The following is a 13,843-nucleotide window of genomic DNA, read 5'->3' as shown; positions in this document are numbered from 1 at the left end:
TCATTCATCCATGAGATAAATATTTGTTGAATATATGCTAGACACTGTTATAGGTACTTGGCAAACATCAGTGAATAAACAAAAAATGAATATTACTTTTATTGTGTAAAATTATATAATAAACATTTTTAAGAGAAGGAATTAATTGTATAAAGCATGTCTGACAGTATATTTTAAAAATCTAGTTCATTTTTGCTGTTAGAATTATTATTTAAAAACTTAAGTTGAGGCCAAGAGCAGTGGCTCACACCTGTAATCCCAGCACTTTGGGAGGCCAAGGTGGGAGGATTGCTTGAGCCCAGGAGTTTGAGACAAGCCTGGGCAACATAGTGAAACTCTGTTTCTATAAAAATACAAAAATTAGCCAGGCGTGGTGGCATGCACCTTTAGTCCCAGCTACTAGGGAGGCTAAGGTAGGAGGATTGCTTGATCCTGGCTGGTTCAAGCTGCAGTGAGCATGACTGCACCATTGCACTCCAGCCTCAGTGACAGAGCAAGACTCTGTTTCAGGAAAAACTAAATAAATAAACAAATAAATAGGTTAAAATTTAAAGTTAAACAAGCTAATGACTAGTACTTTTTTAGTGATGGATGCCATTCTTAATAATCAAGTACAATCTATATATTAAGGTGCCAGGAAAAATCTAATAGATTTTGGGTAATTAAAAGTCACAGAATTTCAGAGCTAATCTTTCTTGGTGACCCTAGAGGTCATCTTGTCCAGACTACTTGTTAGAGAGGAAAAGATCAAGGTGCAATATATTTAACTGACTCGCCCAAGGTCACACAAAGAGTTAAAAATATGGTTCCAATGACTCCTGGTCAAATGTTCTTTGTTGTTGTTTGATGTGCAAAATTATTTTTGGAAAGGGCAGGGTAATTTAATTTTTATCAATGGAACATGTACATATTTTTAAAAAGAAATGATTTCATAACACTTAAAAAGCAGCAGTCTCCTGCCTTTCCCCTGTGCATCTCTGAATTTCAGTCTCCAGAGAGAAACATGCTTAACTTCTAACACTAATATTATTATTCTATTGTTTGATAGACTACTCTTTGTTGTATGGTAGCTTATTTTTCAGCGCACACATCTTAAGTGTGTGAGAGGATTCCATTTTAGTCATTTAAACAGTACATAATTTTCATTTAAATGGTACAGATGAAACAACAGATTACTGGTGATCCTGTTGCCATATGTAAGATAGGACGTTTAACTAATTTAATTGATTTTCATTTGTGATTTATGGAATGCCTTATTTCTTTACAGTTGAATACTGGTTGCAAGGGATTTGTGGTTTCATAAATACATATCTTCAGAGAAAACAAACTTGAATTTTACATTGCACATATTTTTTTCTGAGCATTAAAAGTATAAAAGGTTAAACTAAAAAATGTCCAAAGTTTCTAATATTTTAATTAAAGGGAATAAAAGTGTCTTATAATTAATAAAATTATGTTACAAATAAGTTAACAAAGAAACCACATATAGCAAATAATTTTCATTTTGGTAGACTATTAAATATACCACCAACTTGCCTTTGCCTTTTGAAGTGATGTTTATTTTAGCCATCTCACTATTTGCTTTGTAATCTGGAAATTCTTGTGATGGAAATAACCAAAGAATTGAAGATAAGAAAACACCAAATAGTGAAGAAAATATTTTTATTCACCTGGACTCCATTGAATTTATAGGAAAATGTATAAATCTAAAATCTAGTAATTGAAAATGCTATGGATATAGAGATATTATTTTTTAGTGTAATTCTTTCCAATTTAAAATTACTTACATATATGTCATTTGTGTAATGGATCATAAGACTGGTTACTTACATGAGACAGGAAGCTGGCTGTAGACTGCAAAGATGGTACATTAGAATGAGAACGAGTAACAGATGCTGGCTGGAGAAGGCGTGGTTTCGATGAAGAATTTGAGGTGTATCCAGGGCCCTGAAGTTCCTGGAAAACAATATAGAGGTAAGCAAAATAACTGCCAGCCTACAATTATAAAGAATTGTGAAATTGAAATGTATTTTTGATTTCACAGGCAAAATCCATTATTGAGATTTTAAAATATGTCTGTAGCTTTAAAGTACACTTCTTAAAATAGACATATATTTCAGTGTAAAATGTACGATTTAAAAAAAAACATGTTTTGTCATGTAGATTACATCACTTTTGCTATTCCCCAAACAAGCAAATATATTTGCACTTAGGGTTTTGTACTCGCTTGACTTCTGAGCATGGAAAACTCTTGCTTTGGGTATTCCCATGCAGGTACTAGTAAACTTGTTTGTATTTCACTCACCTATTTTAAACTAAGGATAGTGGTGCTTCTATTTGTTACCATATATGAAAAGGATAGGTATAGTATATAACAATGTACAGATCTTATCATTGCTATTAATAGTATCAGGTAATGTTGAAATATCCTTGAATGTGTATCTAAGGTACACAAGAAAATATAAAAGCATATCAAAGAAAGGCATTATTTTTGCTTAAACTACTATTTATGATGACCTTACTTTTATATCCGAAGAGTGTTGAAGTTTTAAGTGCACTGATTCTTGCTCCTGACGCTGTATTATATCTTGACATTCTGCAAACTGCAAAGATGCCTACAATGGAGCAATCATAAATGGTTTATCTTCCATTCTTTATGCACGTATATTTTATTGACCTATGAATGCAGAGCTGCCATCTCTTCAAAAAATCTTCCTGCCCTTCTACCAAACTATATTACAGTGATCTATTTATCTGTTTTATTCAGTGAACTGTGAGCAACTGGAGGCCATGTTTTTATCCTCTATACCCCCAGCAAATACGTAGCTTTTAGTACGTGAAGGGCAAACAATGAATGAACTAAGGATGGAATGAGCAAACAGCTTTACCAAAGTATAAAAATTTATATTAAAATAACCACAACTGGCTGGGCATGGTGGTTCACACCTGTAATCCCAGCACTTTGGGAGGCCGAGGCGGGTGGATCACGAGGTCAAGAGATGGAGACCATCCATCCTGGCCAACATGGTTAAACCCCATCACTACTAAAAATACAAAAATTAACTGGGCGTGGTGGTGCACAATTGTAGTCCCAGCTACTTGGGAGGCTGAGGCAGGAGAATCGTTTGAACCCAGGAGGCGGAAGTTGCAGCGAGCTGAGATCGTGCCACTGCACTCCAGCCTGGTGACAGAGCGAGAGTCCGTCTCAAAAAAATAAAATAAAATAAAATAAAATAAATTTAAAAAAAAACCACAACTGAAATTCACAAACTCAATATAGCATGTTTTAAGAAACAAAGGTAGCAGAGGTGAGATCGCAAATCATTGTAGCTAACCATAAAGGCACTGTTTTCTTAGCAATCAAGGATGGTTTTTGTACAATTTTAGGCTTCCAGAGTTTCTAGGTGACAGGAAGAGAGATTTATTACTCTACAATAAATGGCAATGACAAAAAGTATCACTGATCCTTCTCATTCTTTAAGCTATGTTTCCTACATGCACTTTCTGGACCCCACAAAGTGCCAGCCATTAGCATTACTTTATCATTTTATTGACATTATTAAGAGACTGTATTCTACCAAGTACCCAAGTCACTTTTTGGTAGTAAGTCAGGTGCTCATGGAGACCTTTTTACTTATTCATGTCACTAAGGATATTGGGAACATCTTACATCTTTGATCTTACTGCTCCTGTGACTATGTTAGCCTGAAAAAGAAAACTTGGCAAAAAGTACGCATTATGATTACACTTTAAAATTCAGAAACGCCTTCTCTATAGGATAGGGTTTCCCTTTGTGCTAGGTGATTGGGATACAACACAGATTGATACATTCAGTTCCTGTCTACATAGAGCTTTTGTTCAGAACAATTCTATTTGGTTAATAACTATTTAGTTGATAATTACTTCATATGTTTAGTTAATAATTACCTTATCCAGAGCAACTTCCATATTAGTAAACTTTTCTTTCAAACGGCGTTCCTGAGATCGCAGAACTTCCAACTCCCCAGCCATCTTGTTTTTTTCTGTGGCAACAGTCCTCAATTCCTGACTGAGTTTACTTTTCTCTTCTTTCAGAAAATGTTTCTCCTACAATTATATGAGAGAAAAATATCAGAAATAACCTGTTGATGTAGATGCTGAAAGGTAATGGAAATATAAAATTCTTGTTTAAAGGACCCTGAACCAGGTAAGTTTAATTTATATGCCATTTAATTGCTTCTGAGTTGTGGTTGGGAGCTGCTGGGAGTATGTTATTATGTACTCTCTCCTATTTTAATCATTGCTTGTATTATCACTTCTTTCTAGTCTTAATAAATCTTTGATAAAATCTACAAAATATGAAATAACTATATTGTCATAAAAAGACAGTGTTTTAGTGAATTGGGATCAAATAATCGTATATCAAATTTTACTAAAATTTATTTTAAACAACAGAGATTTTTAAAAGATGCATTACTTGAAAGTTTTATGGATTTCTATTGTGTTTCAAGGTTGAATATTCATTTCACAAAATCCTACTGCAAACCCTGTGACAGAAAAACAAACGGGACATATAGTTCCTGCCCTCAAGTCACTTAGCCCAATGATGACAGTGAGCTTACTGATATAATAGTCTCTGCTATTAAACAACATTTCATTAAAATTAGTTCATCCTTCCAAAAAAGCGCCACAGAATATGTATACAAAAATAATAAATGTATAGTTGTCAAGTTAAAATACATCAGTGCGTTGAGTCTACATTTCTTTATGTATTTTTTCATAGTGAAAAACATTTATTGTAAATAAGGTAGAAGGTGTTGCTACTGTAAAATGCAAAAAAGTTTTCCTTTTCTGATTAGATTAGGCAGAAAAGGCTTCAGAAGGAAAGAGGGATTAATTGTGTAGGCTTTCTCCTTTTTGTTTGGAGGGAATATCTTAGAGCTATGATGAATATTTTCCTTTAGGCAGGGGAGGCATCTTTGTTGACAGCAGGCAGTAACCTCTTAAAGCCATAAGTGCCATTGGGAAGGATAAGCACTGCTTTAGGTTCCCAAAGGCAAAAAAAATAAAAAATAAAAAAGGAGAAAGAAAAAAGTGAATTCAGGATAAGAGAATGGAAGGGAAGAAAAAATTGGAAAGAAGAAATAAGTCTATATGATAAGGGGTATGCACAAATATAGGTTTATACTTGTTAATATTTAGCTGCAAACACTCTGAAGTATTTTGGCAGCTCATCATGGATAGTAAATTAGCAATTACTTTGGTTGCACTTATTTTCTACCTGTCATTTACTTTTTCACCTCTATTATAGTCAGTTCTGTTATAAATCTTCTTCTGAAATAGACACTTTTTCCAAAGTAATGGATATACCAGGGAATATTTGAGCATTAGGCAAACTTCATGGTTGCTTATTCGTGAATGAGTCTCATTCATGAGAACCACTAGGTCAGTGCAGAAAACTCAACCTAGCTAAACACAGCTGCATAGGAATACACAAGGAGCATACATGCACACTCCTCAAACACCCACCTACCGGCTCTCTCAGTTTTAGCAAGTGTTATGAACCACATCCATCTACATCCAGTGTTACAGGAAACTGTCCTCCTACTCCTCCACAATAACATACAAGCTGCATATATACTTAAGAAAACTTCAGGTCATTTTCAAGACAAAGAGCTATACTTATTGTTGTATTTACATATTTCTTAACAATTTAATATGTGTAAAACTGCTATTGTTTTTATTAGGTTCCTATTATTTTATGTGTCACTAATAAAATTTGTTAGTGTGGTGCTCCTGATCCCATTGTTCCCATAAGCCCTGTGGTTTTTAATTACACAATTTTGCATAGCACAGCGATTTTTACAAACATGTATGTCACATTATAATGGAACTCACTGTATTTTGTTTATAATCATTCCTTGCCTCTACCAAGAATGTTCTTTTTCCCATTTCCCACGTTTAAAATTGTAGCTGTCTTTCAACTGCTCAAATGCTTTTCTAGGAACTTTTCCCTTGTTCGCTCACCTAGAAATAAGCTTTCCTTTTCCCCTTGCACTTGCATCTCTGCTTCATCTTATTCTGCCTTGTGGTCTGTCTGTGAGTGAACATGTTGGTTTCCTCACTCTGAGGACAGCAACCCACCTTATTTGCATTTGTCATTGCCTCTTCCAAAAACTGTATCTTGCTTTGAAGGGCATCTATCTGACCTCTTTTGGCTGTGATTTGCTTTTGCATCCCCATTGCCACTTTCATAGCTGGAAAAAAAAAAAAAAAAAAAGAGGCAAACTATGCCTTAGGTTCTTAAATTTGAGAGACTATGGTAATTTGATGGTTAAACTTTATGAGAAGGTGACAAGGAAGATCCTCCAAGGTATCTGGGCAGTCTCAAGGAAAAGATCATGGACAAATGTCTTTGGTTTTCATAATATTGGAATATAATAACTTTTAACTACTACTAGAGAGTTTTAGCTGGGAAACATACATATAATCATGTTTTGTAGGGTTTTTGCCACTGGGATTAATTTCATTGACCATGATACGTTGCCACCTTTCCAGTAATAACAATAACATTGACTAAACTCATACTTACCCATGTAGAGAAATATATAATATATAATATATGTACTTGTGTGTGTGTGTGTGTGTGTAGACATGGGGGGTGTCACATAAATAATAATATATATTGTATTATTACTAAAATGATTTTTCCAGAAACTCATACTTAAAATACTGCACAAGACATCTAGTATATCTTTTAAAGCGCCCAGTGATATCACAAACCCTTCAATTTTTATTCTCATGATTGTTGTCATGTGCTTGGAACTCACTACCATCTCAGTAGCCAAACTGCCAGCATAAGCATATCTGATTTTTTTTTCTTATAGTCAGCTGAGGAAAAAGGATTGAAAATGCCACAGCTTTGAGTCCAGTCTGGCTATAACTTAGAGGTTAAAAAGAAAAATGAAAATATACCATTCATTATAAACAAGCTATCAGAATGAAAGGCCTGACTTCTCATTAATAAGATATAATCTTCTATCTAAACTGTCAAAACAGGGTTAAACTGACACTATATATTGATTTATTAATAGGTTAAAAGTCTGACATTATTTGCTCACCACTTTGAAGAATTATGGTCTGATTAAGTGGATCATGGTTGGCCTTGAAAGGTAATTTTCTCAAACGAATGTTTTGTTTTTTATTTTAAGCTGATTTAATAAATAAAAACAAGAATTTGAATGAGAATACAAGGGTTCTCTAGGTAACTTAATAATTGTAATGTCCCTGGGGTGGTTGTGAAGATGCCCGACAGTGAGGCAGGGTTGCTATCTGGGGAGCAGGGACAGCAGATCCCAAAAGACCTCTCCAGTGACTTCTCCAAACCCAGCAAGTTTATCTGTGTTAACCAGCAAAGGGCCAAACCACACAAAATATGAAACACATCAAGAATTTGTGGTCGTCCTTGCACAGAGACTATGGTAATCTTCTTTATATCGTTCTAATTTTAGTATAAGTGCTGCCAAAGCGAGCACAAAAATCTTCTGACATTAAAAAATATTGAGAAATGGAAAATATATACTTTAATTAGATAAATATTAATTTTTATGGTCAGCTAATGTGGTCATGTCAACAATTATATGAATAACATGAACTGGAAGATAACCTTTTTATCTCTCTGCATGAGTATGGGCAGCAAGGTAGAAGGGGAATAAGTCTAGGTGGTAAGAAGGTCCCCTCACCTAACAATTCAATTTCCAGGATTCCTTTCCATTTTTATCACAGTGAAGGAATCAAGAACTGCCAACTAGCCAGGGACCTACCGTTTATATAGTGTACATGTTGAAAAATAAAGGGTTGAATGGAAATTACTGGTAACTTGTATTTATATCCTTAAAAATAATTACTTGACATTAATAGATACTGAGATCTGTTAGAAATTACTGAAATAGCCACTAGAAAGGAAAGATTCAGATAGTTTAGAGATTAAATTAACTTCATGGCAATTTCTGTAAAAACAATTAACTACTGCTACATAACCTCCATCATTAATACCTACTATTGTATATTTCTCACATCATTTAGCACTGAGAAGAGGTGGTAGGTAACGTATTTGAGTTTGTGTTTTAACAAATTTAGTCCATTAAATTAAAAGCAGAAGAAAAAATTTTAAATCTAACAGAGCATACATACCATGAACATCAGATCCTTCCATTGACTTTAATGTATTTCTTGTCTGTTCTAGATCAGACTGTGCAGATTTTAATTGCATTTTCAACTTATTTGTAGTCATTTCCATTTCTTCACTTTTGTTTTGGAAATTCCTTTTTAAGACTTCATACTCCTCTATACAATGTGATAATCAATAATAGATGGTTACTTTTTTCTATCCCATTGTTAATTAAGTATATTTTATGTGTAATTAATGATCACAGAATTTTAGAGCTGGAAGAGAACTCATTTAATTACATCTTCCTTTGTTACAGAAATGAGATGTACACATACAATTCCAGGAATGTGACTCTTTTTTTTTAATCTGCTTGGGTGGATCCTATTCCTCCTTTACCCACTTATTACTCATTGTTTTTTCCCAAACATCGTAATTAGTTTGCAGTTATTTCATCTTAAACCTTCTTCTTGGGTGACCATGTCCACTAGAGTAGATTTAACCACCATCTGCTGGTAGATGAATCTCCATGACACTATAAGTAACCTGAGGCTGCCATCTGTCTTATCTAACTTATCTCCAGTATCTGTGAAAATACCTGGCACAAACTCATCATTTGATATACTACAATACACACGTGCACACACATACACACACACATATTTATTTATATGTATCTATATATATGATTAGATTTATATAGAAAAGGATCAAAGCTCCAGCTCCATTTGTCCAGACATCTCCATGTAGATGTCCTCATGCCACCTGAAAACAACTGCCTCACAGTGACAACATCTCATCCTCCAGCCTTCAAGCCTGCCTTTCCTTCTGGTTCCCTCTCCCAGTTGCTGACATTGCTTTTCCAATACCACAAACTAAAATCCTGAAACCTACACTTAATCCCTCCAACCACTAAGTTCTGTGATTTAACCTCCAAAAATATTCTTAATTCTTTCCTTCCATTCTCACTGCCACTGCCTTAATTCAAGTCCTCATTCTATTTATCTGGGATGACTGCAAAAATCCTCGTTAACTGCTTGGTCTGCCTTTCTTTTCTCTAATTTACTTACTAACACAGTCCACCTAAAATCTGACAAAAAATCTCCTACTTAATATCCTTTGTGGGCTCCACATTACCCTGCTCTACCTATCTATTCTGCCTGATTTCTTAGCCCTCATTCATTTTACTTTTGCTCCAGCTAATACTTCTGAGGTCACATTTTGATATTTCATGGCTTCGTGCATTTGCCCATAATGTTCTCTCTGCCTGGAATGTCCCTTGCACCTCTTTTTCACCTGCTGAATTCCTTTTCCTCTTTCAAACCCAGTACAGACGTCACTTCCTACAGGAGGTAAATTCTCTATCCTCTGTGCTATCTTTGTACTCAATACACTTTCACTGTGCCTCACACACTGGTTATTCACCCATTTCTATCTAGGTTTATCTCCCCACTAGACTGTGAGCTTCATTGTGGGGTTTCCAGGTTCTATCACAGTGTCTTGCATAGTAAATGCTCAGTAACTTCTGACTTTATGAAGTACATGATACTTCATACCATACTAATATGGTTTGGCTCTGTGTTCTGACCCAAATCTCATGTCCTATTGTAATTCTTAGTGTTGGAGGAGGGGCTTCGTGGGAGGTGACTGGATCATGGGGAAGGATTTCCCCCTTGCTGTTCTTGTGATAGTGTGTGAGTTCTCATGAGATCTGGTTGTTTGAAAGTGTATAGCACCTCCCTCTCTCTCTTTCTACTGCTACCATGTGAAGATGTGCTTGCTTCCCCTTCACCTTCCACCATGATTATGTTTTCTGAGACCTCCCAGCCATGCTTCCTGTGCAGCCTGCAGAACCGTGAGTCAATTAAACCTCTTTTCTTCACAAATTATTCATTCTCAGGTAGTTCTTTATAGCAATGCAAAAATGAACTAATACAGAAAAATGGTACCACAGAGGTAGGATACTGCTCTACAGATACCTGAAAATATGAAAGCAGCTTTGCAAGTGGGTAACAGATACAGGTTGTAACAGTTTGGAGAGATCAGAAGAAGACAGCAAGATGTGGGAAAGTTTGGAACTTCCTAGAAACTTGTTAAATTGTTGTGACCAAAATGCTGACAGTGATATGAACAATGAAGTCCAGGCTGAAGAAATCTCAGATGGAGATGAGGAACTTACTGGGAAATGAAGTAGAGATCATTCTTGCTATGCTTTAGCAAAGAGACTGGCAGCATTGTGCCCCTGCTCTAGGAATCTGTGGAACTTTGAACTTGAGAGAGATGATTTAGGGTATCTGGCAGAAGAAATTTCTAAGCAGCAAAGTGTTCAAGATGTGGCCTGGCTGCTCCTAAAAGCCTATGCTCATTTGCATTAAAAATGAAATAACCTGAAGCTAGAATTTATATTTAAAAGGGAAGTAGAGCATAAAAGTTTGGAAAATTTGCATCCTAACCATGCAGTTGAAAAGAAAAATCCATTTTCTGGGGAGAAATTCAAGGCTGCAGAAATTTGCGTAAGATAAGAGGAGCCAAATGTTCATAGCGAAGACAATGGGGAAAACGTCTCCAGGTCATTTCAGAGACCTTCTCAGAAGCCACTCCCCTCACTGGTCTGGAGGCCTAGAAGGGAAAAATGGTTTATTGGGCCAGATCCAGAGCCCTGCTGCACTGTGCAGCCTTGGGACATGGTGCCCTACATTTCAGCTGCTCCAGTTCCAACTGTGGTTAACAGGGGCCAAGGTATAGCTCGGGCTGTTGCTTCAGAGAGTGCAAGCCCCAAGCCTTGGCAGCTTCCATGTGGTGTTGGGGCTGTGGGTGCACAGAGGGCAAGAGTTGAGGCTTGGGAGCCTCCACCTAGATTTCAGAGGATATATGGAAATGCCTGGATGTCCAGGCAGAAGTCTGCTGCAGGAGCAGAGCCCTCATGGAGAACGTCTACTAGGGTAGTGCAGAGGGGAAATGTGGGGTTGGGGCCCCCACACAGGGTCTGCACTGGAGCACTGCCCAGTGGAGCTGTGAGAAGAGGGCCACTGTCCTCCAGACCCCAGAATGGTAGATCCACTGACAGCTTGCACTGTGTGCCTGGAAAAGTCATAGGCACTCAGTGCCAGCCCAAGAAAGCAGCCATGGGGGCTGTACCCTGCAGAGTCACAGAGGCAGAGCTGCCCAAGGTTTTGGAAGCCCACGCCTTACATCAGTATGCCCTGAATGTGAGACATGGAGTCAAAGGAGATTATTTCAAAGCTTAGAAATTTAATGACTGCCCTGCTGGGTTTCAGACTTGCATGGGCCCTGTAGCCCCTTTGTTTTGGCCAATTTATCTCTTTTGGAACAGAAACATCTACCCAATGCCTGTACCCTCAATGTATCTTGGAAGTAACTAACTTGTTTTTTATTTTACAGGCTCATAGGTAGAAGTGATTTGCCTTGTCTCAGATGAGACTTTGGACTTGGACTTTTGAGTTAATGCTGGAATGAGTTAAGACTTTGGGGGACTATTGGGAAGGCATGATTGTGTTTTGAAATGCAAGAAGGACATGAGATTTGGGAGGGCCCAGGGGCAGAATGATATGGTTTGGCTCAGTGTCCTGACTCCAATCTCATGTCCTGTTGTAATTCCCAGTGTTGGAGGAGGGGCCTTGTGGAAGGTGACTGGATCATGGGGGTGGATTTCCCCTTTGCTGTTCTCATGACAGTGAGTGAGTTCTCCTGTGATCTGGTTGTTTCAAAGTGTGTAGCACCTCCCCCTTTGTGTGCTCTCTCTCTCTCTGTCTCTCTCTCTCCCACTGCCACGTGAATATGTGCTTGCTTCTCCTTCATCTTCCACGATTTTAAGTTTCCTGAGGCCTCCAAGCCATGCTTCCTGTACAGCCTGCAGAACTGTGAGTCAATTAAACCTCTTTTCTTTATCAATTACTCAGTCTGGGCTGGGTGGGCTGGCTTATGCCTGTAATCCCAGCACTATGGGAGGCTGAGGCAGGTGGATCACGAGGTCAGGAGATTGAGACCATCCTGGCTAACACAGTGAAACCCTATCTCTACTAAAAATACAAAAAATTAGCCTGGCGTGGTAGTGGGCGCCTGTAGTCCCAGCTACTCGGGAGGCTGAGGCAGGAGAATGGCGTGAACCCGGGAGGCGGAGCTTGCAGTGACTGAGATCATGCCTCCAGCCTGGGCAACAGAGTGAGACTCTGTCTCAAAAATAAATAAATAAAATAAATTACCCAGTCTGAGGTAGTTCTTTACAGCAATGCAAGAAGGGACTAATACACATACCAACCATAAACTGGAGTGTTTCACTGTTTAATGTAAGTCCATGGATTTTTCCTTTCAATAAATTTACATGTCTATTTTCACATGTCACTTCATTAGTAAACTTCTAATCAAGCTATTTGACTCAAAGAACTCCAGGTTTCCACTTTCATAAACGCAAAACTGTGCAGACAATGTGATTTATGTGAACACCTGTTTTCCTTTTGGAAGCCTGGACTCTGGATACCTCACACTTCTCTTGCAAATTCAGTACAGAATTTCCAGTACACTGAGGGCTGACTAAAGTTAAGGTCAGTAAGTGTAAGATGTGGGAACTCTTCATGAGAACTATGAGATTTCATGCTATGAATAACTCCATGGGGGCAGCATAACTATTCATGTTTGTCATGTGAGTGAGACACCCTTCTTTTGCAATTGTGCTAGGGTCTACATTGGCTTCACTGCTAAGACTCTTATTTTTTAGTAGGATTTGCACTGAAGCAACATACCTGAAAGATTGTTTAATTCATTCCTACTTGTTTTCACCTCATTTAATAATTGATCTCTCTCTTGTTTGATGTCCTTCACTGCACGGAGCCACTCAGAGCCTGCATTCACCAGCTTCACCTTTTCCAGCTCCAAGTCACTCACTCTGGCCTCAAGCTCCCGGATCTTTGCATCTTTTTTATCTTTTAAAATCTAAATATATGGATAAATACAAAGGATAGATATAGAAGTAAAAAATATGCACATGTATAGTTATAATTGATAGATGCTAACACAGTCCTAAAATCTGACAACAGTCTCCTACTTAATATCCTTTTCTGCCTCCTATCTGTATTCCATCTATATTTATTATCTTTTCATTACTTCTCAGGACACTAAATTTGTATTTTATTATAAAGCATCAATAGAAAGTGGGAAAAATATTTCACTTTCTTTTAAGCTTAGATGTCAATTCCTGGTATTGCTTGCAACAACCCTTCATTATTCCTATTCTATCTCCATTCATTCAAAAAATACATATTAAGAACCTTCTTTGTGGCAGGAACTATTTTACATGCAAGGGATATAGAAGCAGGGCTATGACTAGGGTAATGCAAGTGAGGCAGCTAGGTGAGGGCCTCCAACCTGGGCACCTCACTTACCTCACCCTAGTCCTGGCCCTGGATAGCAATAAACAAAACAATGTCTTTGTCTTCATGTGCTCCTCTAGTAAGAAAAGAAGAAAACAAACAAATACTTAATATGTCAGGTAAGAGGAGTGGCAAGAATAATAATAAAAGCAGGTGAGGGGTACAGAATGAATGCAAGGGAGGAGTTGCTACTTGAGGTAAGCTGGTGTGCAGAAAGAGTTCACATAGCAGGTTTGGGTGCTCTCCTCAGAAAGGCCAGCTTACAAGGTTGGCCCTTGACTGTCGTCTGGGAACTTGGATTTTGGGAGGG

The 13,843-nt window shown here is 37.5% G+C and overlaps 1 protein-coding gene and 1 non-coding gene across 9 annotated transcripts in view; both read right to left on the bottom strand.

Moving 5' to 3' along the window:
• The window catches only part of CCDC158 (coiled-coil domain containing 158), a 106,896-nt gene that overhangs the window by 35,225 nt on the left and 57,828 nt on the right, over positions 1–13,843 (bottom strand). For all 8 annotated transcript variants that reach the window (XR_008660767.2, XM_055297261.2, XM_055297260.2 and 5 more), the window contains 6 exons: positions 12,907–13,096; positions 8,173–8,325; positions 6,124–6,236; positions 3,928–4,086; positions 2,523–2,615; positions 1,831–1,956 (listed from right to left, as the gene is read on the bottom strand). Coding sequence is in view for 7 of the 8 variants with exons in the window: in XM_055297261.2 (XP_055153236.2) it covers positions 1,831–1,956; positions 2,523–2,615; positions 3,928–4,086; positions 6,124–6,236; positions 8,173–8,325; positions 12,907–13,096 (834 nt within the window). In the remaining variant the exon portion in view is untranslated. The remainder of the gene's footprint in view (positions 1–1,830; positions 1,957–2,522; positions 2,616–3,927; positions 4,087–6,123; positions 6,237–8,172; positions 8,326–12,906; positions 13,097–13,843) is intronic.
• On the bottom strand, positions 7,409–7,514 carry LOC129492380 (U6 spliceosomal RNA). The gene has a single exon (XR_008660841.1). It is a non-coding gene; the product is annotated as a U6 spliceosomal RNA (small nuclear RNA).

This window comes from Symphalangus syndactylus, chromosome 10, assembly GCF_028878055.3.
Source record: "Symphalangus syndactylus isolate Jambi chromosome 10, NHGRI_mSymSyn1-v2.1_pri, whole genome shotgun sequence".
NCBI classification, from domain to species: domain Eukaryota; kingdom Metazoa; phylum Chordata; class Mammalia; order Primates; family Hylobatidae; genus Symphalangus; species Symphalangus syndactylus.
This window is presented reverse-complemented; position numbering and strand designations above follow the sequence as displayed.